Below are 24928 nucleotides of genomic sequence, written 5' to 3' on the forward strand. Positions count from 1 at the left end.
GTTTACCTACGCCGCCATCTTGGCTCCTCCTATCTTGTTTTCTTATCTATTCAGCTACTCTAAGTATTTTTTTTTCTTAATTTGGAGAGGTTTTATTTTTTTAATGCTTTCCACATTGAACCTCAGTGAATTAAAGCAAAAGGTTATGAATAAAAAGTCCAGAAGTCTAATTCAGAAAGCAAGATGAGTCAACATTTGCAAAATGTTTATAGATCCTTGCAAATATCTATTCCAATTATACGTCAAATCATATTAGAGTCGGCACCAGGACTGTAGAATGTGCTCTTTGTAATGGAATTTTATTTCGCTTTTTAAATTTATCTTTATTGTTGAAAGTATTACAGATGTCCCCTCCTCAAGCCTCCCCTGCACTATTGTCTGTCCATGGGCTATGCACATAAGTTCATTGGTTAATCTCCTCCTGTCCCTACCTTCCCTCTGAAATTCGTCTGTCTGTTGCATGCCTCAATGTCTCTGGATCTTTTATGTTCATCAGTTTATTTTGTTCATTAGATTCCACTTATAAGTGAGATCATGTGATGCTTGTCTTTCTCTGACTGGCTTATTTCGCTTAGCATAATAATCTCCAGATCCCTCTCCCTATGTTTTTTGATTGGTGCATTTCATCATATGTCTGTTATCCTATATAATAATCCTATATAATAAAAGGGTAATAGGCAAATCGACTAAATGGCGGAACGACTGGTCGCTGTGATGCGCACTGACCACCAGGGGGCAGATGCTCAACACAGGAGCTGCCCCCTGGTGGTCAGTGCGCTACCACAGGGGGAGCATCGCTTAGCCAGAAGCCGGGCTGGCAAGCGCGGCAGTGGCAGGAGCCTCTCCTGCCTCCACAGCAGTGCTAAGGATGTCCAACTGTGGCTTAGTCATCAGTGGGACACCCTCCAAGGGTTCCTGGACTGTGAAAGGGTGCAGGCTGGGCTGAGGGACCCCACCCCCACCTCCAGTGCAGGAATGTCATGCACCAGGCCTCTTGTGTCTTTAGAAAAGTGTCTATTCAGGTCGTCTGCCTATTTTTTAATTGGGTTGTTTGTTTTTTGGTGTTGAGTTATATCTGTTCTTTATAAAATGTATCACTGGCGAATATCTTTTCCCATTTAGTAGGTTGTCTTTGGTTTTGTTGATGATTTCCTTTGCTGTGCAAAAAACTTTTTAATTTTATGTAGTCCTTTTGTTTCCCTTACCCAAATAGACATATCAGAAGAAATATTGCTGAAATGACAGAGATTTTACTTGCCTATGTTTTATTCTAGGAGTTTTATAGTTTCGAATATTCACATTTAAATCTTTAATCCATTTTGAGTTTATTCTTGTATATGGTGTAAGAAGTTGATCTAGTTTCATTTTTTTGCATTTATCTTTCCAGTTTTGTCTACACCATTTATTGAAGAGACTGTCTTTACCCCATTGTTTATTCTTGCCTCCTTTGTTGTTGATTAATTGACCATACAGGCCCTTGACCGGAATCGAACCTGGGACCTTTCAGTCCGCAGGCCGACGCTCTATCCACTGAGCCAAACTGGTTAGGGCATAATATGGAAATTTTAATGTTAATTCTTCCTATCCATGAGCACAGGTATATGCTTCTATTTATTTGTATCTTCTTCAGTTTCTTTCTTCACGGTCTTTAAATTTTCTGAGTACAGGTGTTTTGACTCATTGGTTAAGTTTATTTTTAGGCATTTTAGGTTTTTTTGTAATTGTAGCAGGGATTGTTTTCTCAGTTTCCCTTTCGGATACTGTTATTTTTTGTGTATAAAATGCAACTGATTTCTGAATATTTATTTTGTATCCTACTACTTTACTGAATTCATTTATCAGTTCTGACAGTTTTTTGCTGGAATTGTTGTGGCTCTCTATATACAGTATCATGTAATCTGCAAATAATGATAGTTTTACTTCTTCCTTTCTAATTTGAATGCCTTTTATTTCTTCTTGTCCAACTGCTATGACTAGTACTTCCAATACTATGTTGAGTAAGAGTGGTGAAAGTGGACATCTGTGTCTTGTTCCTGATCTCAAGGGAAACACTTTTAGTTTTTCCCCATTAAGTATAATTTTAGCTGTGGGTTTGTCATATATGGCCTTTTTTATGTTGAGGTATGTTCCCTTTATTCCCACTTTGCTGAGAGTTTTTATCATAAATGGGTGCTGGATTTTGTCAAACTGTTTTGTCTGCATCTATTGATGTGATCACATGATTTTTATTCTTCATTTTATTTATATGTGTATCATGTTAATTGATTTGTGGATATTATACCAACCTTGTATCCCAAGAATAAATCCCACTTGATCATGGTGCATGATCTTTTTATTGTATCACTGAATTCAGTTAGCTAATATTTTGTTGAGGATTTTAGCATCCATGTTCATCAGAAATATTGACCTATAATTTTCTTTATTTGTAGTGTCTTTTTCTGGTTTTGGGATTAGGACAATGCTGGCCTTGTAAAATGAGCTTAGGAATCTTCCTTCATCTTGAATTTTTTGTGCTACTTTGAGGAGGATAGGTGTTAGTTCTTCTTTGAATGTTAGGTAAAATTCACCTGTGAAGGCATTCAGTCCAGGACTTTAGTTTGTTGGGAGTTTTTTATTATTATTATTATTATTATTATTATTACTGCTTCTGTTTAGTTGTAATCAGCCTGTTCAGATCTTTTATTTCTTCTTGATTCAGTTTTGAAAGATTGTATGTTTCTAGGGATTTATCCATTTCTTCTAGATTGTCCAATTTGTTGGCTCCTATATAATAAAGAGGTAATATGCAAATTGACCATCATGCCCTCATACAAGATGGCCGCCCCCATATGGCCACAAGATGGCCGGCAGGGGAGGGCAGTTGTGGGTGATCAGGCCTGCAGGGGAGGGCAGTTGGGGAGGACCAGGCCTGCAGAGGAGTGCAGTTAGGGGCGACCAGGCCAGCAAGGGAGGGCAACTGGGGGTGACAGGGCCAGCAGGGGAGGGCAGTTGGGGGCAACCGGGCTGGCAGGGGAGGGCAGTTGGGAGCAATCGGGCCAGCAGGGGAACAGTTAGGCCTTGATCGGGCTGACAGGGGAGTGGCTAGGGGGTGATGAGGCTGGCAGGCAGAAGCATTTAGGGGCAATCAGGCAGGCAGGCAGTTGAGCAGTTAGGAGCCAGCAGTCCCAGATTGTGAGAGGGATCCCAGATTGGAGAGGGTGCAGGCTGGGCTGAGGGACATCTTCTCTCTCCCCCCCCCCCCCCCCTCAGTGCACAAATTTCATGCACCAGGCCTCTAGTATACTTATAATATTTTCTTATAATTCTTTGCATTTTTGTGGTGTCAGTTGTTACTTCTCCTCTTTTACTTCTGATTTTATTTATTTGAGTCCTCTCTCTTTGTTTCTTGTCAGTCTTGTTTTTCTTTTCAAAGAAGAAGATCTTGGTTTTATTGATCTTTTGTATTTCTTTAGACTCCATTTCATTTATTTCTGCTCTGATCTTTATTATTTCCTTCCTTCTACTTGGGGCTTTTTTTGTTGTTCTTTTTCTAGTTCCTTTAGGTATAAGGTTAGATTGTTTGAGACTTTTCTTGTTTCTTGAGGTAGGCCCATAATGTTATGAATTTCCCTCTTAGGACTGTTTGCATTGTGCCCCATAGATTTTTTGTTCTTGTGTTTTCATTTTCATTTTTCTCAAGGTATCTTTTGATTTCTTCCTTGATCTCATTGTTTACCCATTCATTGTTTAGTAACATGTTATTTAGCCTCCATGTGTTTGTGTGTTTTCAGTATTTTTTCTTGAGATAAATTTCTAGTTTCATACTGTTGTGGTTGGAGAAAATGCTTGATATGCTTTCAATCTTTTTGAATTTAAGACTTACTTTGTGTCGTAACATGTGGTCTATCCTAGGAAATATTCCATGTGTACTTGTAAAGAATGTATATTCTCCTTTTGGTTGAAATGCTCTGAAGATATCAATTAAATCCGTCTGATCTAGTGTGTCATTTAAGGCTGCTATTTCATTGTTGATTTTCTGTCTGAAAGATCTATCCCTTGATGTCAGTGGCGTGTTAAAATCCCCTACTATGACTATTACTGTCAATCTCTCCCTTTACATCCATCAGTATTTGCTTTATATATTTAGGTGCTCCTGTGTTGAGTGCATAAATGAAGGTTATAGTCTCTTATTGGATTGATCCCTTTATCATTATGTAATGTCCTTATTTGTCTCTTATAGCCTTTGTTTAAAATCTATTTTGTCTGATATAAGTATTACTATGCAAGTGCTATATTAAAAGTGGTTTTATTATCATGGACAATCCCTCCAACATTCTACCTGCCACCCCAGATCCCAATACAAAATACCACTGGGATTGCTGTGAAAATCAGCAGGAAATATGTGTTTTATTTAACTTTTAATATTTTCAGAAGACACCATATATATCAACTCTATGGTGTTGACTTACCAAGCAAGCATCTATCTCATCAAGTCCCTATTCTTTAGGATTTTTAACTGAATTTTCTTGAGGTTTTTAAAAACTTTATTTGCTAAAATATAACTTGATAAGATATCATGAAATGCCTTAGTTATGGCCCTTATGATCAACTTTACATCAGAATAAATAGTGAAAAATTAAGAGTACCCAGGAGTGGCTAAAATAGCAAGCAGAAAGAAATGAGGCTTAATAGGGATTTTAAAAATCTAAGTCATCATCTGTGCATAGCCAGCCACACAGTATATATCATACCTTTATATATTTTTTATTATTATTTTATTTTATTTTATTTTTTTGCCAAAGTTGGATAGCACCCATTGCAGAGCCCACCTGTAATGTCTTCTAAGTGGAAGCATCCTGGAGTACTTCAAAGGGGATAAAGATAGGTGGCTTTATTTGCTTTGAAAGGAACATCCTATGGGTACTCAGGTTGGATCCAGCCGAATCTACTTCTATAATTCCAGTGAGAATTATGTAGAACAGAATTTAGAGGTTTATTTCGTCTGTGAGGACAATGCGATGGCCGAGAGGAGATGTCTCCAGGGTTGGCTACTGTAAGAGGTCAGAGCTCAAAACTCTACTTGATGGGCATTTATAGCAAGACTCTGGCCACGCGAGTAATGTTTCTTTCTCAGTGTGGCTATAAACCAGTGGCTCTCAGTCGGGCAGTTTTGCTCCCAGGGACATTTGGCAGTGCTACAGGCATTCTTGATTGTCACAGCTGGGGGTGCTACTGATTTAGCAAATGGAGGCCTGGTTTGCTGCTGACCTTCCTACGGTGCACAGGACAGCCACCCCACCCTACAACAAAGGGTTACTGTGGCATAAAATGTCAATGGTGCCAAGGCTGAGAAAGCCTGCTATAAATAGAAGCAACGCTGGGGGCAGGAGCAGCCAGTAGAGGTCAATGCAGGGGAAAGGAGACATATGTAATACTTCAACAGTAAAGAATTTAAATTTTCAAAAATAAAGAAAGAAATATAAGCAAAACCAAAGCTTATGGCTGTAGAGAAGTAGCTCAATACAGTAGCTCAATCCTCCCAAATTGTGTTTATTTGCTAATTCCTTATTTGTCCCATTACAGGAAAATTAAAACATTATTTTTTATGAAAAATGTGATAATTTGATTTAAAATACTGTAAAACTATTCAACTTGAAAGCTCAGTTTCCCTTTTAATATTTTTCAGTCCACATAGTCACTCTCACACTTCTGTGTATAAACTCTTTAGAGGTAGGAAAAGGTGACAGATTTTCTTGTGTGTGTTTCCTTTCAGCATCAAAGGCAAAAAAACCATCTCAATTTTCTGGGAAAATCACTGTTAAAGCAAAGGAAAAAAGTTATTCTAAACTTGAAATACCATATCAAGCAGAAGTATTAGATGGGTGAGTTTCTCTTTAAATAACCTTTTAACTTTTTACTAATCAGTAAATTCTGTTTTCCTGTTAATTGACTTTAGCAAAAACATAGTAGCTAAATTCTCATAAACTCATGGAATTATTGTTGAAAAGAACAGCTTGAACTATAAAGGAGAAAAGTCTACTATATATTGTTTATATTTTACTTAAAAAAAGTAAATTGGTTGATGTGATTTGGGCTTAAATAAAGTCTTAATGACTCAGTAATGCAATAGAAAAGGGAATCTATGAATTTTAAATAATGTTTAAGTCAGTTGAACTGTTTGCTTTCTGTAAATTCCTTTTGTAACATGGTAGTGGTCATGGCTTGTTACTAAAGTATCTTGTCACTTGAAACAAAATCATATATATACTCCTTTAAATAAACTCATGCACTGTTCTAGAATTACAACTTTTTGTAAATGGGTGATAATATATATAATTCATTTATTAATTATACTGTAACCCAGCAATTTTCAACCTTTTTCATCTCATGGCACACATAAACTAGTTACTAAAATTCTGGGCACACCAAAAAATTTGTTTTTGCAGATGTGAAAAAAAAATAGGTATAATTTTGATTCATTCACACTGTTGTTGTGTAGCTATTGTTGTATTGGCTGTTGTCTTTTTTTTTTACAATCTAAGGCAGCGGTTCTCAACCTGTGGGTCACGACCCCTTTGGGGGTCGAATGACCTTTTCACAGGGGTCGCCTAAGACCATCGGAAAACACATATATAATTACGTATTGTTTTTGTGATTAATCACTATGCTTTAATTATGTTCCATTTGTAACAATGAAATTGGGGGTCACCACAACATGAGGAACTGTATTAAAGGGTCGCGGCATTAGGAAGGCTGAGAACCACTGAAAGGGAAAAGACGTCAGTGCCTCTGACCTCTAAATAATCAGGTATTGCATGTTTTAACAATTCTTGTGGCACACCTGTTGAAAATCGCTGCTGTAACCAGTAAGTTAATATCCAACTTGGGGGGGACAAAGATGGTTATAATTTAATGATAAACATTTTTTATTAGCTTACAACTCTTTCTGTTAATATGTTCTTGGTTTTAACTTTTTGATAACATATAATTCAGTTGAAAATAGTTCTTTATATAACATGTCAATATTTTGCATTTTGAATTTTGTTTTAAATCATGTGGTCAATCACTAAAATATTTATAGTTTTAATTCTGTAATAACAGCCCCTTAGTGCTAAACATAAATTATTGCTCACAACAAAAGAATTTGGATTTTAAGTTAACACATGGAAATAAAAATGATTTATTTTGTTTTTTTTGTCTCAAATAGTTATTTGGGATTTGATCACGCTGCAACATTGTTTCACATCCGAGACAGCCCTGCTGATCCTGTGGAAAGGCCAATTTACCTTACTAACACTTTCAGTTTTGCGATCCTCATTCATGATGTGTTGCTACCAGAGGAAGCCAAAACAATGTTTAAAGTATGTCTGGGACCCTTCGTACTTTAACTTCACTGATCTACCAGCTAGGAGATACTAAGATGTTTTTTTTCTCTCCCATCATTTCCTAGGTTCACAACTTCAGCAAACCAGTCTTAATTCTTCCCAACGAATCAGGATACATTTTTACCCTCCTTTTTATGCCATCCACATCATCTGTACACATAGATAACAACATTTTACTCATTACCAATGCTTCCAAATTTCATTTGCCTGTGCGGGTATATACAGGCTTTTTAGATGTAAGTATACCTTTAAAATTTAAACCCTTTCCCCGTTTCCTGTGTTTTCAGGTATCATTAGGCAGTCACCATTATTAGGCACCCTTGCATTTTGCCGTTTACTGTGCTTTACAAGTAAATCTAATTCCTCCCTCGTCTGTACTTTAAGAAAAGTGGTTTTTACTCTTCCCAGCAGCTGTCTCCCCTCATGATACAGTTGAATCTTCTAGTTACAGTCTCCACTTAGATCTTCTCCACATTCTGTTTCTCTTGATTTTGCTTTTAAACTGTCATAATCATGGGGAAGCTAAAAACAAACAAAACAGAGGGGAAATTCATAATGGGAGGAAGGGGACAAGGAGGGTGAAGAGGGAACCATGTAGCGAAGAGACTAGGAAGCATCAGGGTGAAGAAAAGAACCAGGTAGTAAAAAAGAAAGGAAGGTGATAAAGACACATAGTTGGAATAGTAATCTAAGCAGAAGTTTAGCATATAAGTCTTCCTACTACAGAAAATCAGACAGAAAAAAAAATCCAGTGTCCTGAAAGTAGTTGATGAAAGTTTATAAAATAAATGAAACTGATAGGAAGAGAAAAAGAAAATGAGGACAGAAATGTAGCTCTCCAAAAAGCTGGCATCAGTAAGAATATTGGAGCTGGAGGTCTTCATATTATTCTCCTTCATTTGTTTTGCTTGAATGATTATGTATTTGTAGCTGCTTTCGTGATGTGTGGTGTGACCGAAACCAAGGGCTTTCTGCCTGTCTTCTAGGGCTCTTTCCACTTACCCTCTCCCTTTCTCTTTCTGCTGCTGTATGTGCCTTCAGAGGAAGAAGAGCTGTTCAGTAGAGGCCAGGAGTGTTTTCATTTCGATTACTCATAATGTTTTCATTATATAAAGTTTTTAATCATATTTTATGTGTGTATATATGTATATTTACATAAAATATAGAAACCTTAGAATATCTTAATGTAGTCACTTTTTCTTGATAACTACATATAATTTAGTTCTTTTATATCTTTTCAGTACTTTGTATTACCCCCCAAAATAGAGGAACGTTTCATAGATTTTGGCGTACTAAGTGCTACAGAAGCGAGTAATATTTTGTTTGCAATTATAAACAGTAATCCAATTGAGGTAAAAAAATCTCTTTTTATTCTAAATCACATTTAAGTATTTTATTCTAGTGCTGCAATAATCACTTTCATATCTTTTTCTTTTTTAAGTTGGCTATAAAAAGTTGGCACATCATAGGAGATGGCTTGTCAATAGAACTCATAGCTACTGAAAGAGGCAATAGAACGACAATAATTGCAAGCCTTTCAGAGTTAGAAAAATCCTCTCTATCAGACCAGTCATCAGTAAGTAAACCTCATTGTTTCCCTAAGTATAGATGTATGTCTAAACACCAGACAAAAGACTGTTGCTATGTCACATACTTCAACTCATATTTTAATGAGATTCATAATAGTAGTGGTTATTTGGTTTTGAAAGGACCTCATTGGTCATTTACTTCAAGCCCCTCCCTTTATGATGAGGGCACTTGAAACCCAAAGGGGTTCTACCTTGTCATAAAAAGTTCTGTAATAAGCAAAATTTAAATTATCCTATCTAATAAAAGCCTATTAGGCTAAGTGTCCGGTTGTCCATTCAACCAATTAAAGCATAATATGCTAATGATACGCTAAAGCCGCTCAACCGCTTGCTATGATGTGCACGACCACCAGGGGGCAGTTGCTCCAACTGGTAGGTTAGCTTGCTGCTGGGGTCTGGCTGATTGGGACTGAGTGAGACGGGCCAGACATGCCCTGGAGCCCTCCCTTGGTCCCTCCCCGACTGGCCAACTTCCTGCGTCTCTCCCCGGCCCCAATCATACACTGGTGGGGTCCCCAGCCTGGCCTGCGCCCTCCTGCAATCCAGGCTGAGGGACACTTCTCCCCCACCCCCCACTCCCCGACCCCCACCCCGCAAGTTCATACATTTCATGCACTGGGCCTCTAGTCCTTTTATAATACAGGTGTCATTACAGGAGAAGGTCCCATAGGTACTAAATTAATCCTGTGTTCAGTGATACAGTAGTTCTGGTCAATTTTCTGCACTGATTAGAAGAGTTCAATGAGGTAAACATTGTTTGATTTCTACCTATGTACTTTTTTCTGTCTTATAAATATAGATGGCTGGAAGCTCAAGACAAGAGAAAGTGGGTATAGTAGTCTAAGCCAGAGGTTCTCAACCTGTGGATCAAATGACCCTTTCACAGGGGTCGCCTAAGACCATCGGAAAACACATATTTTGATGGTCTTAGGAACCGAGACACCACTCCTCTATCCGTCTCCAGGCGGGTCCACCCACATGCAGTTACGCCCACATACAAGTACCCGGCGTATTAAAGGGTCGAGGCATTAGGAAGGTTGAGAATCACTGGTCTAAGCCCTCCCCACTGCTAAAAAGGGAACTTGGAGTTTACACCTACTCGGAACAGAATTAGGATCCCCTCTCATGAGAAGAACCAAAACTGACTGCATCTGTAGGTGCAGATAGAAACCTCTTGCAGCAGTTTTATAAAAGGAAAATTAGATGCCCTAATGCAGAGATTGAGGACAGATACACTTTCAGGGAATGCCTTAAGTTTTAAAAACTGATTTAAAAATTGTCTTTAAAACCAATGGAAGGATCCCCCAAAACAGTGTTTTCAGAGGGCAGTTTGGCAATATATACCTCTCCTAGAATTCTTTCCATGCAAGCTACTTAGGAGCCAAAAGTTGTGAGAATGAAGATGTTTATAATAGCATTATTAATGATTCTAAGCAACTGGAGATAGCCAAATGCATAAAAGAAATCATGATTTTATAATTAAGGATTGAAGCAAACAAACAATTATAAATATAATTGTAGAAACTTGGAAAAGGATTTATGAAAAAGTCGGAAACTACTAAATAATGTATTCTAATTGCAACTATGTACATTCAAGCTGCATAATTGGATTTCTGAATAATGGTGGATTTATGGGTGTTTACATTTTAATAATTTATAATTTTTTAAGTTTGGTTCAGAAATAAAGCCTCTTTTTAAAACAGAAAGACATGTTAATGAGAGGTAATATTTGTCACTCCAGCTTAAATTTTATTTCTAATACAAGTAAAATGCTGAAGAACTTTAATAATGAGACCAGCCATTAATATGTTCCTTCCAACAGTAAAGTTCAAGTAAAATTGTATGTATGTCTAATCCCAGATGGTTGGATTATACTGTTTCCTTACAAGACATTATAAATAATTTTAGAAATCTGGATTATTTCCTAGCAGTAAATAGCATATGTAACACATACTATTTAAATTTGAGAGATCCACTTAACAACATAAAGTCTGTTTGACAATTTAGGGTTTTAGAATTTATTTTTAATTAAAACTATAAATATAGCCTGGCCTATGTGGTTCAGTGATTGAGCATTGACCCATGAACCACCAGGTGAGGTTCAATTCCCGGTGAGGGCACATGCCCAGATTGCAGGCTCGATCCCCTGTGTGGAGGGTGCAGGAAGTAGCAGATAGGTGATTCTCATCATTGATGTTTCTACCCCACTCTCCTTCTCCCTCTCTCTGAAATCAATAAAAACATATTTTAACCCTTTGCAGTCCAATGTTATTTTTGGAATTCAAACAATCTGGTCCAAATTAATTGACGGGATTGAATGTTGAGCTTTTTAATGTTCTTATTGCTCGACGTTGGATCTGCTCCTAGCGCCTGGTCTGTCGAGTCAGTCTCGAGGTTGGACCAAAAAGGGTTAAAAAACAAAAACAAAAATTTTAAAAACTATAAATATAAAAACAAGGGACAAACAGATCATTTTTATGAATCCTGACTGTTGTGCTAAGGTGAACTTCAAAATAGAATCTCCAAAAATTACTTTTTTAAAGTTTGTAATTCCTAATCTTTCAACTGTTTTCTAAAAAGCCAAACCTGTGAGCTAAATTAGCATTCTGTACCTTATAAAACACACATTGCCAACATTCTCTGCTCTTCAGACCTGTGTTCTGACTTGGGTAGTTATAAAATCATGATGAAAATATTAGAATCACAGAAAACCAACACAGAAATGCTTCTAAAAATGGGAAAGTGAATATATTTGGTCTATCAACATTTGTTGTCTTGATGTAAATACAACTACTAAGATCTAAAATATAACTTCACAAAATGAATTTCATGGTTTACTTGGGTGTTTTTTTTTAAATTTCACAATTGAAAAGATTAAGTGTCAGAAACATCAGTAAATAGCTTGAGCAAACAAAGAAGGCCCCCATTCTTCTTTCAAATTTGTATTGCTTAACTCTTCCTTTCCTTGACACTTGATGTTTTTATATAACCCAGTCTCATTTGCTCTGAAGACGTAATTATCATCATGGCAGAACCAACTTTGTATGTATCTCTGCCCTAATGTGGCTGAAGGCTGTGTCCCTCTGCTCCATGCAGGCACCTGGGGAGTGCCTGTGGACCATTCCCGGCCCCACCTTGGCAGTTGGGACTCTGTTCCTTAAGGATCCAGTTTTCTAAGTGGCACAAGGAATAAATGTAGATAAAAGCCAAGGATGGACATTGTTTTAAGATATTTATACATGATATGGTAACTCAGTGTCAACCTTGTATATGTTAGGATTCAGAAGTCAGTTTATCACTATAATCTTTTTCATTTTAACAGGAACTTCAACTAGCAAGACTAATGAATAATTGTCATTTCTGTTACATACAGGTGATACTAGCCCCAGGCTATTTTGCAGTGTTCAGAGTCAAGCTTACTGCAAAAAAACTGGAAGGGATTCATGATGGAGCCATACAGATCACAACAGATTATGAGGTAAGGACTTTATGAGTGCTTTCAGAATAATGAAGGGGTTTTTGTTGTTTTTATATAAACAGAACTTTATTTACTCATAAAGTTATAGTTTACTTGTTTTATACCTTAAAAACTGAGCTTTTGAGATACCTTAAAAACTGAGCTTTTGAGATACCTTAAAAACTGAGCTTTTGAGAATAGTTGAGAGCAGCAGTCACCAACCGGTGGTCCGTGGACCACTGGTGGTCTGTGAGGACCTAAAGGTTGGCAGCCACTGGTTTAGAGAATATTGGTCTCATGAGTGCTTATATGAGTCATTCTACATCACAGACAAAATTTGAATGTATGTATTTGTGCCAAACCTAAATATATTACTTTTTAATATTGAAACGCTCTTCAGGAAGTTTGTGCATTGCTAAATTCAGTGTATTGCTACCCTTGTTCTCCTACCTGTTTTCAGCACATTCAGCCCCACATGAAAGAAAACTAATTGAGAATAAACATTTAATAATAAGTGATTTGTTAGGAAAATATCAACTTAAATCTATGGAATTCATGTTTATCACTCATGATAGAAATAATTATATTTCATGGCTAAGATAAGTTTTTGTTAATATGGATGAAAATAAAAATTAGGAAAAGTTACCTTAGACATATACTTTTGTGAGTTACAAATGAGTGTGAGTTAAGATTCAAAATCTAGAATGGTTAGCCCTGGCCAGTGTGGTTAGAGTGTTGGCTAGGAGGCATCCAATCGATGTGTCTCTCTCACATTTCTTTCTCTCTTCCCCTCCTCTCATCCCTCCCTTCCATTGTCTCTAAAAATCAATGGGGAAAAAAAATATCCTCGGGTGAGGATTAAAATTTTTTTTTTAATTTGGAATGTTTAACTCATTTTTTATATTAGGTTATGTTAACTTATTACTATATATGAAAAATATAAAGGTGTATAACTCTAGAAAACACCGGATTTTCCATGCATTGTTTTAGGAGTACAATTTGACTTTCCTTTTTTAATTATTATAATTTACAAAATAACCTGTATTGTAAAAAAAAAAAAAAAATCTATTCTTTATTTCTTCTCCATTGTTTGGTCTTGTTTACCATGTTTTTAATGAATCACTGAGAAGTACATGGAAATTGATTGTATTTCAGTGCATTTTATGGAGTACATTGGTCAGATTAAACAGTACCATAGTGGTTTTTAATATTGCGTAAGAGTTGGTTATTGCTAATGTAAGTCCCAAAACGAGTTGTTTTAATACCAAAAAATAATGCAGTAACAGTCAGGATCAACCTCAGACTTAAATACTTTCTTATGGTCTGCCTTTCACTCCCCAGATCCTAACGATTCCTGTGAAGGCTGTGATCGCTGTGGGTTCGCTGACTTGTTTCCCAAAGCATATGGTCCTTCCACCATCCTTCCCAGTAAGATAGTTAATTTAATGACTTTTTCTTGCTCATTTTTTTCTTTGTCTTTACCTCTGTTCCTCAAATTCAACAGAAAAATTATTTATTCTCTATTAATTGCTTATTTTAAGGTAAGACTTTATACCAGGTTTTGTAGGAGATTCAAAGAGGAGTCTGAAATGGTTCCTTCTCAAGAAGCTTTCCATTTAGAATAGGAAATGGGCCCATGATTCAGAGATGTGAAGCAGGATATAGAAATTGCTCTAAGAGGTGTAAAAATAAAACACCATGAGAGAAATGCATACCTAATGGATGAAAGTGCTGTGTGAACCGGCTCAAATTGTCTTCTGGCAGGGATAGATCAGGGGTGGCAAGAACTTGAATTCAGGGCTCAGGGAACACCCTGGGTAAAGATAGAGCAGTAAAGTCTGAGAGAGCTTTAGGCATTCGTCATTTGTCTAGTTTGGCAAGAGTAGAGATGGAATGTTATGTTGGAGTGATATTAAAAAAAATAAAATAAAAATGAGTACCCTTTAAATTCATGAAAATCTAAAGTTTTTGAGCAGAGGATTGACATAATCAGAGCTGAGCTTTCAGGATTGGCTCTTTGTCAGAATACATATGGAAGTAACAATATAGTGCCTGGAGGCCAACCTTAGACTGGCCAGAGTCCACATGAAAGTATGGAGGGGAGATTTGGCTGTTAGTCTGCCTTCAAAGAACTTCTTATCTTTCCACATTCAGTTCTCTTGTCATCTCCTCTCTGAAGATGTCTTGACTCCACTAGACAGTACTAGTTGTATGTGTGATCTTGGAATGATTTGAAATTACCTCTCTCGAAGCAAGCTTCACATTGTGCTATAAATATTGCCTTTGTGTTGGTCTCCCCAATGAGACTCTAAGATGCTCTAGGAAAGGAATGGAGGGATCTTTTATCCCCAGTAGTAGGCACTTAGTAGATGGTGGGTGAAGAAGGAGCAAAATGATGGAGAAGAGAACATAGGCAAGAATCATTTGAACTATTCTTTAATATCCTAAGGCAGTGGTTCTCAACCTTCCTAATGCCCCGACCCTTTAATACAGTTCATGTTGTGGTGACCCCCAACCATAAAATTATTTTTGTTGCTACTTCATAACTGTAATTTTGCTACTGTTATGAATCATAATGTAAATATCTGATATGCTATATGTGTTTTCTGATGGTCTCGACCCACAGGTTGAGAACCGCTGAGGGGATTAACTGAAGCAAATGTGGGTAGGCTGGCAGATCGAGGAGTCAAAAATATGACTTAGAGTTTGAGCCTGGACACTAGGAGAAAAGAGATGCAAAAGTCAGGAGATGGCCACTGCCTTTTGCAGGAAGATGATTCAGTCAGTTCAGGGCACATCAGGGCAAATGTGTGTCTTTTATTTTGTGGTAGGAGACATGGCAGGTTAAGAAAACAGTACATTGCTACGTGAAATAGCACTTAAATTCAGATCTTAGCTGCTTAAAAATATAATTTTTGATTTAAAAGGTTCAGCACTTTTAAGATTGGGTCTTACTTAAAAGCTTTATTTTGTCATTCCACTTTGCACTGACTGTACAGAACTCTTGAATTCATTATTTATCCAAAAGGATCAGTTCCTTCAGTTGCGTTTTCCATCAATGATCTCCTTAATTAGTACATAAATCCTGCAGTAAATGAGAAAACATCTGTATAAAAACAAGGTGCTGGTTTTGAACTACTTTAGATTAAGCTTTCAGATATCTATCTTCAGGTGGCTTACAAGACCAGCTAATTCAGGGGTCCTCGAACTACGGCCGCCTGCGGGCCACATGCAGCCCGAAAACATTTATCCGGCCCGCCGGGGGTTTTTGCCGCCGCTGCCTGTTGCTTAGCAGCCAACTAGTTTTTTTTTAAACTATAGTCCGGCCCTCCAACGGTCTGAGGGACAGTGAACTGGCCCCCTGTTTAAAAAGTTTGAGGACCCCTGAGCTAATTGCTTGAAATTACAAATTAACTTGATATTACTGTGTTACTTGAGCTGCTATAGCAAATTCCATAGACTGGGTGGCTTAAACAACAAACATTGATTTCTCACAGTTCCAAAGGTTGGGAAGTCCAAGATCAAGGCACTTAGAAGGTCCTTGTACTGTGCAGGCCTCTTCCTGGTTTTGCTGATGGCCGTCTCCTCACTGTGTTATCACTTAGCCAAAGAGCAAAGAGGAAGGGCAAGGTCCTGTCGCTCCTTTTAAGGCAGGGTGGGGACGTCTGGCCTGGCCCTGCCAAGGCAGTAGGGTGAGTTCATTAAATGTTTGACCAAATACAGCAGGCTCATTTTTAGGTTGATAATTTTGTATGGCCAGTGAGTGATGTTATAAATACACAAATATCCCTTGGCGGGAAAGAGGTTCCCCACCCCTGTCTTAAGGGCACTAATTCCATTCATTAGATTTCTACCCTCATGACTTAATTGCATCTCAAAGGCCCCATCACCAAATACCATCACATTTGGGGGTTAGCTTTCAACATAAATTTTGGGGGTGACACAAACATTCAATCCATAACCATTACCAAATGCTGTAAAGTCTTCCGTCAGATGGAGAATACAGGAGCTAACTGAGAAAACAATACTTAAGAATAAACATTTCAGCCCTAGCTGGTTTGGCTCAGTGGATAGAGTGTCAGCCTGCGGACTAAAGGGTCCCAGGTTCTATTCCGGTCAAGGGCACATACCTTGGTTGTAGGCTCCTTCCCAGCCCCGACCCTGGCCAGGGCATGTGCAGGAGGCAGCCAATCGATGTGTTTTCTTACACATCAATGCTTCTCTATGTCTTTCCCTCTCTCTTCCACTCTCCCTAAAAATCAATGGAAAAATATCCTCAGGTGAGGATTAACAACAAAAACAAAAAATAAATAAACATTTCCAATAACTCATAGTTTAATTCTTAGTATTTGAATACCATTGTTGAATACCATTGTAAAATGAACTTTTGTATCTGCTACTCTTTTGATCCTCAACATACCCCTGCAAAACAAGACATGGACATGGGAGAAGTAGTTCTTACAGGGACTGGAAGACTAGGTAACTGCCTAGAAGACACAGCTGATTAGAGGCCAAGCCAGGACTCAGCAGCATTCCTGCCCTCTAACATCTTTCTACTGCATTTACTCTGGCTAGACTTTAAATGATGAGTATTAGTCTTAACTTTACCATCATTCAACTCTTTTTCTGTGCATCCTCTTAACTTCTGTGTCTTTTAATACCAAATATTAGGCCACTGGGTAAGAACATCTTAGATCCTTCTTTAAATAGCTAAGATTTAGTTTATAAGAACAAAAAATTCTGTTTTCAAACAAAAGAAAGTAAAAGACTATAAAATGATTCCAATTAAGAATTATTTAAATTACACAATTCTTTACTTAAAATCTGGTACCGTATCATAGAAAGAGGCATGCTACTGATAAGAGCTCGATTATAAATTTAGGGAGTATCAAGTGATGAACATTCTAAATGTCCTCTGAGCTTTGGTTTCCTAGAGAGATGTCTGTTGGCACTTAAGTGTGTGTTGTGAGAAAGTCCAACCATATACAAATGACTTTGTTTGTTTGTTTTCTTCCTTCAGGGGAAAGTAGTTCATCAGAGTTTAAGTATAATGAACTCCTTCTCACAGAAGGTAAAGATACAGCAAATTCGATCTTTGTCAGAAGATGGGCGGTTTTACTACAAACGATTACGGGCCAATAAAGAAGACTTGGAGCCAGGGAAAAAGTCAAAGGTTTGACATGTTCTAATTAAGAATTCCCATTCATGAGTGTTTTATTATTGTGACCTTCTGTGGACTTGGGATTCATGAATCTCCTGTGCCTCTTCATAGATTGCAAACATTTATTTTGATCCTGGACTGCAGTGTGGAGATCATTGCTATGTCGGCTTGCCTTTTTTGTCCAAATGTAAGTTACCTTGCTGTTTTTTCACTATCCACAAAATATTCTTTTTCTTTCTTTCTTTTTTTTTTTTTGTTTTGTTTTGTTAATCCTCACATGATATTTTTTCCATTGCCTTTGAGAGAGAGTGAAAGCGGGGCAGGTTGGGAGGGAGAAAAACATCAATGTGAAAAAGACGTGGACTGGTTGCCTCCTGCATTCACCCTGACTCGGGGTAGGAAACAAACCCAAAACCCAGGTTCATGCCCTTGACTGGGAATTGAACCAGAGACCCTTCGGTGTACTGCCCAACACTCTAACCATTGAGAAACCCTGGCCAGGGGCACAAAATATTCTTTAATGAAGGCCGCCATTTTTAAAATCCATCTCTATCTATTGGGCTGTAGAAATCATTTGAAGGAAAATTGGCAAATGGATTAGATGTAGGGTGAGTATGTCATACCACTGTCCCTGGCTAGTGGTAGCTCAATTGATTAGAGCATCCTGATACACCAAAGTTGCTGGTTCAATCCCTGGTCAGAGCACATATAAGAATCAACCAATGAATGCACAAATAAGTGGAACAACAAATCAGTGTTTCTCTCTCCCCCCTCCTTTCTCTCTAAAATTAATTAAAAATAATAACTTACATTTTCTGTTTTAGCTGAACCCAAAGTGCAGCCTGGGGTAGCCATGCAGGAAGATACATGGGATGCGGACTGGGATTTGCATCAAAGCCTATTCAAAGGATGGATGGGAATAAAGGAAAACTCAGGTCATAAGTGAGTGGTTTTGCTTTAAGTATTTTGACTACCTGTACAAGTTCAAAGCGTCTCAGTTGATGTTACTTCCTAAATATTATTTTTATATTAGGTTATTTTACTTTACTATAGCTAAGAAAATATTCTAATCTTCAGAAAATTATTAATGAGGCATCTTGAATTGCCATTTTAATTGTATGTTGCTCAGAAATATACACACTACCATTTTTCTCTTTACTCCATCATTCTAGATACTTCAAAGAAACTATTTGAAGTTGTCTTTATGTAGGATGACAACAGTGTTCACTTCAGACACATCCATTTGCATAAGAAAGTTTTTGTCTACTACTGACCTCCGTTAAAGGCAAGGAAAACATGTTCTCGGTTTAATCCCATAGTAGGAGACCGAGTGTGTATGTGGTCATAATGGAAAGACCACCTTTTCGAAATGCTGGGCTGTTAGGGGTACACAAGGCCCAGTTCCAGTGGGCTCAGCATGTCTTCGGCAGGTAGAAAACATGCTAATTACAAATCTATTGCACCTGTATTCAAAAACAGACCATATAGAAATGTGATCTTTTCAGTTACTTCAGAAGAGAATTTGACTAGAATGATGATAATATGACAACTGATGAAAACTATTATTCTCATTTTACTAATTTGAAATGTATCAAGATATTGCAATTTATTGTACTATAAAATTTTCAAACCACTAACAGTTAAATCTGAGGTTTCTGATTATCTGAACTATCTGCTGTGAAAAGTTTTCTTAAAGCAAAGAGTTAAATTTTTGCTTTCATATGGTTAAAATAAGTACAGAGAGACAATGAACTCACTAAGAGAACACTGATTGAAACACTTACTGGTCTCCTAAATTTCCATAGTGGACATTGTAATATACAGGCAGTCTCCAAATTAACATTCAGTTATGAATTAGTAACTCAGAGTGCTGCCCTAGGCTCAGCGGACAAGGAACCTCATCGCCTCCCACCTACTGACACCCCTTGCCTTCCTCTTTGTGCCCAGCACTCCACTGCTAAAGACCTGGGCTCCCTGTCTGTCCTGTGCCTCCAGGACCCAGGTGCATAGTAGCAGGGCATGCTTCCTGCTCCTGCCTCTGTGGTACCTTGTCAATGTGTACATTACAGAGAGTTTCTGTTACTAGTCTTTTTTTTTTTTTTTAATACTTTTTTTATTGATTTCAGAGAGGAAGGGAGGGAGAGAGAGAGAAAGAGAAACATCAATGATGAGAATCATTGATTGGCTGCCTCCTGCACGGCCCCTACTGGGGATCGAGCCTGCAACCCTGGCAGCATGCCCTTGACCAGAATCTAATCTGGGACCCTTCAGTCCACAGGCCGACACTCTAGCCACTGAGCCAAACTAGCTAGAGCTCTGTTACTAGTCTTATAAAACCTATGCTCTTACCAATATTGCAGTGCCATAATTTGGTATTGTTTAGGGTTAAAGTAGGCTTCAGTGTTTGGGTCTAGGGACCTTAGCCCCATTTATACTATTGTTTGCTTAGGAAATGTGTTCTGAGCTCTAAACAGCTTATTTGCAAACATTCATATGTAGGGAAATATTCAAATGAGTCCCGAATGTTGCTGATAACATTACGTATATCTGCACAAAGCCCTCCTATGGATTACCTTGCAACTGATGTCTTCATTGCATGTAGGATTTTGATTTTTATCTCAAGGGAGGGAAAACTATATGCCAAGCAATGTACTGCCTTCTCATTAGTTCTACTAAAAATGTTCTTAGCACCCTGCTCTTAGTGTTTAGATCTTTCCGCTAGGCAGGCAAGACCCTTTGGGATCCCCATACATTATATGTTATCTGCCTGTCTTTTTCTTTACATACTCAATGAAAAAACAATACAGGTGATCAGTAGTACATATGTTGGCAGCTCCTTGTGCCAAAATAGAAACAACTTTATACATCTCTATTAAAGCATAGTGAGATGTTAGAGCAAATAAAGCCGTGTTTATCCAGAGCCAGAATAAAATTCCTCAAGCACACAAGCCTGATAGAATTTGTTTTAGAGAACTCATACTTCATTTTGATCCAATGGCTTATGATATTGTTTTTTCTAGATTGAGTGCTTTATTTGAAGTAAATACAGACCTTCAAAAAAATATACTATCAAAAGTCACTGCCGAGCTCTCCTGGCCTTCCATACTTAGCTCACCCCGGCTCCTGACATTCCCACTCACTAACACCAACTGCTCTTCAGTAAGTATTCAAAGCAACGTCGGGTTTTGGAAGTACATAGTAGGTTTATAAAATATCGACTCTCTTAACTATGGATTTTTCATTTACTGTTTGGTTACTTTATTTAAGGAAGAAGAGATTACTTTAGAAAATCCTGCAGATGTTCCTGTTTACATTCAATTTATTCCTCTGGCTTTATATTCCAATCCTTCAGTCTTTGTAGATAAGTTAATATCAAGGTAAGCACTTCTTTAGGTAATCAAAATGTTTTTATACTAGCATTGAATCCTCACTTTACCAGCTCATCCAGTAATAGATTGGGCTTAAAGAAATTGTGGGTCTGTAATTAAAGTTGAGAGGAGATTCTGGGAAGAGAGATTGGTACTATGTTAAGCAAATGGAAAATTTTTCAGTTTTTTGTGTTTATTTTTTTAAGTATACAACTTTTTTTTTTAATCCTCATTCGAGGATATGTTTATTGATTTTAGAGAAGAGGGGAAAGAGAGAGAAACACCGATATGAGAGAGACTCTAACATCAATTGGTTGCCTCCTGTACGCGCCCCAAATGGGGATCAGACCTGCAACCTAGGTATGTGCACTGACCGGAAATTGAGCTTCAACCTTGTTTGTGTATGGGAGCTAATTTCAGTTTAAGATAAGAAAAGGCAATGTAGAAGGTCTTCCTACAAAATTATAAAGAAAGCAAATGGAACCTTTGAAATATTTTACTTTTAAAAGTGAGCAAAATATTGACTGTAAGTTGAGACTATTAATTTTTAAAGGCTATTAATCTGATAAAAATGGTGATCCCAAATCTTCCAAAAGATAATTTGCAAATAAAGCACAGACTTGATAATTACTCTACCATCCATTTAATTATGATGCTGCTTACACAGAAATATGTATACATTTTTATTTTAGGTTTAACTTGAGTAAGGTGGCAAAAATAGATTTAAGAACACTAGAATTCCAAGTCTTCAGAAACAGTGTAAGTATTGAAACTTTATACTATTTCACAGAAATATTTCTGTAACGTGATCAGTGTTCTTGTGAAGGAAAACTATTACCTATTCAATTTGGCTGAAGGGCAAGTTACCTAAGAAGTCAGGATAGTCAGTAATGGTTCTAGAGGTAAAAACACAGGCAGAATAGGTAGGATTTAGATCAACATGAAGCACACTGGGTAGAAGATTCCTGTTTGTGGTCATTAAACATTAAGCCCATGATTATTTATAATAACAGCTACTAGAAATTCAGAGACTATATTGATGAAGTGTGTGTGTGTTATATGCACCAACTACTGGTGACCCCGTGGTTGAGTGATGTCCGTCAGGTCCTGTCCTCAGTGCCCTGCTCAGCTTCTGTAGACTCCGCCTAAGGCTTCTTTTATGGAGTCGGTCTATCCCATGCTTGGTCTTCCTCTTTTCCTGCTGCCTCTTTTCCCAGCACAATTGCCTTTTGCAAAGAACCCTGTCTTCTCATGATGTGCCCAATGTAGGACAGCTTCAGTTGTCATTTTTGTCTCCAGTGATGTTTCAGGCTTAATTTGCTCTAGAGCCCATTTGTTTGTCTTCCTGTCACAATATCCATAGTGCTCTCCAACACCATATTTCAGATGAATCCATGGTTTGTTTGGGTTTTTTTTTTAAGGTTTTTATTGATGTTTAGAGAGAGAAGAAGAGAGAGGGATATGGAGATAGAAACATTGATGAGAGAGAAAAATTGATCAGCTGCCTCTTGCACGCCCCCATTGGGGATCGAGCCCACAACCTGGGCATGTACCCTGACCAGGAATTGAACCATGACCTCCTGGTTCATAGGTCAACATTCCATCACTGAGCCACATTGGCTAAGCTCCATGTTGTTGTTGTTTTTTATCAGCCTTCTTCACTGTCCAACTCTCACATCGGTACATAGTTATTGGGAATATGAGGGCTCTAATGGCGCATCTTTGCTCTTGGTGAGCTAATGCTTCTATTGCTGCCCTCTAAGTCTCAGCCTTCTCTTGATTTCTTGGATGCAGTCTCTATCTGAGTTGATGATTGAACCAGCAAAATCTTTTAACAATTTCAGTGTCTCCATTGTCTACATTAAAGTTGTATATTTCTTCTGTAGTTATTATTCTTGTCATCTTGATGTACAAATGTAGTCCTGTTGGCACTTTCTTCTTTCACTTTCATCCAAAGTTGTTTCAAATCGTTACTACTTTCTGCCAGTAAGTTGGTATTATATGCATATCTTATCATTTCTTCCACTGATTTTCACTCCTCCTTCCTCTGAGTATAGTCCAATTTTTCGTGATATGTTCTGCATACAGATTAAACAAATAGAGCAATAAAGTGCACCCTTGTCTGACACCTTTGCCTCTAGGAAACCATTGTTTCTTTATATTCTGTCCTTACAGTGGCTCCCTGTTCACAATACAGGTTTATGCATCAGGACAGTGAGGTATATGCTAATACATAATACACTTTATTAAACCTCAAAATATTGTGCGTGGCCATTTAAATTTTTATTTTGGATAATTGGTAATAAAATTCTAAGCTCCAGGAGGGCCAGACCCATGGCTGGCTGTATTTATACTTTAGCACAATAGTATGCATAGTTTTCAATCAATCTTGAATTAATAAACTTTTACATAAACTGATTTGTTCCAGGAACAAAATATTCTCTATCATACAGGTCAGGATGCACAGCCACTAATCACTCATGTTGTAAGGCCTTACTGTACAGGGTATGTGTCAGTCAGGAAATCAGCACTTGGAACTAAAGCCTTCTGCAGACTGCGAAGTCTCAGGGCCTCCATGCCTTTCATTCTGCCCTACCACATGCCACATCCATCCCTAAACATCCTGTTCATGGCGCCCTGCTGGCTGGGAAGCCTTCGCTTTTGAAGCTGTCCTGATTCTCCCTGACTCTTCCCTTAACACCCATGCTAACTTTACTTTTTGATCTCTTTTTGATGTATGATACCTTGTTTCCAAAATTTGCTCATATCCTGAAATTTTATCGTTGGCAATAAATACTTCAGTTGTTTTCCCTGAAGGGACAGAGGCACTGCATTTTCGTGAAAATGTCTACCAAACACCCCATCTGAATAACCATAGTTTGCTTGTCAAGTCATTTTCTCAAAATTAAATAGTGTTCCATGAGAAAAGCAGTGAGTTCAGTTTACATCTTAAACACTAGCTTTTCAAGACAATGTAGAGCCTCATGCAGCAATTGTACTTTACACAAACTTCTCGTTTTATCCCCCAGAATATTACAAAGACATGTGTCCAGGGTTGAGATTTAGTAAGATTGATATTTATTATTGCTGAATCCAGAATTTGCTTCTCTCTTTTTTTTCTTTTATAATATATTTTTATTGATTTCAGAGAGGAAGAGAGAGGGAGAAAGAGATAGAAACATCAATGATGAGAGAGAATCATTGATTGGCTGCCTCCTGCATGCCCCCCACCAGGGATCAAGCCCGCAACCTGGGCATGTACCCTTGACTGGAATCGAACCTGGGACCGTTCAGTCCTCAGGCTGGTGCTCTATCCACTGAGCCATACTGGCGAGGGCGAGAACTTGCTTCTCTTAACTACAAGTGCACATAGGGAAGAAGACTGGCTTCTCAGAAAGTTTGATACGACTGCCTTGCCTTGTGCGAAAGGGTCAGCAGGTTTACCCACCATTGCTTTTGCTGACTTATCAGTACAGATGTCAAAACACTGAAAAAGTCTGCTAGTTCTGCCAGTATTAGGGAAGTAGTTCAGACACTGAATACGCTGAAAGATCTCTGAGCATCCCAAGGGTCAGTGTTGTCACTCTGTGAAAACCACTACTACATAATGATAGAGAATGTTGGAGGCCCTTAACGCTGTCTCTGAGGCATCACAACATCCTCAGGTTTTCCCAAGTCCTCAAAGTTTATATTAGCTAATGTTCATTGGGAATATATCCTATATAATAAAAAGCTAATATGCTAATTAGACCAAACAGTAGAATGACTGCCTGGACAACCTTCTGGACCAGTGGTTCTCAACCTTCCTAATGCCGCGACCCTTTAATACAGTTCCTCATGTTGTGGTGACCCCCAACCATAAAATTATTTTCGTTGCTACTGTTATGAATCGTAATGTAAATATCTGATATGCAGGATGTATTTTCATTGTTACAAATTGAACATAATTAAAGCATAGTGATTAATCACAAAAACAATATGTAATTATA

At 37.8% G+C, this 24928-nt stretch overlaps 1 protein-coding gene across 1 annotated transcript in view; it reads left to right on the plus strand.

Moving 5' to 3' along the window:
* The window catches only part of TMEM131 (transmembrane protein 131), a 198055-nt gene that overhangs the window by 133404 nt on the left and 39723 nt on the right, over positions 1-24928 (plus strand). The window contains 13 exon segments of the mRNA XM_070429901.1: positions 5753-5861; positions 7187-7340; positions 7430-7600; positions 8606-8716; positions 8806-8940; positions 12327-12431; positions 13752-13838; positions 17431-17583; positions 17683-17758; positions 18396-18513; positions 20592-20730; positions 20839-20948; positions 21632-21698. Coding sequence (XP_070286002.1) covers positions 5753-5861; positions 7187-7340; positions 7430-7600; positions 8606-8716; positions 8806-8940; positions 12327-12431; positions 13752-13838; positions 17431-17583; positions 17683-17758; positions 18396-18513; positions 20592-20730; positions 20839-20948; positions 21632-21698 — 1535 coding nt within the window.

This window comes from Myotis yumanensis, unplaced genomic scaffold, assembly GCF_028538775.1.
Source record: "Myotis yumanensis isolate MYYU_CA2020_CCGP unplaced genomic scaffold, mMyoYum1.0.hap1 SCAF_11, whole genome shotgun sequence".
In the NCBI taxonomy this organism is placed as follows: Eukaryota; Metazoa; Chordata; class Mammalia; order Chiroptera; family Vespertilionidae; genus Myotis; species Myotis yumanensis.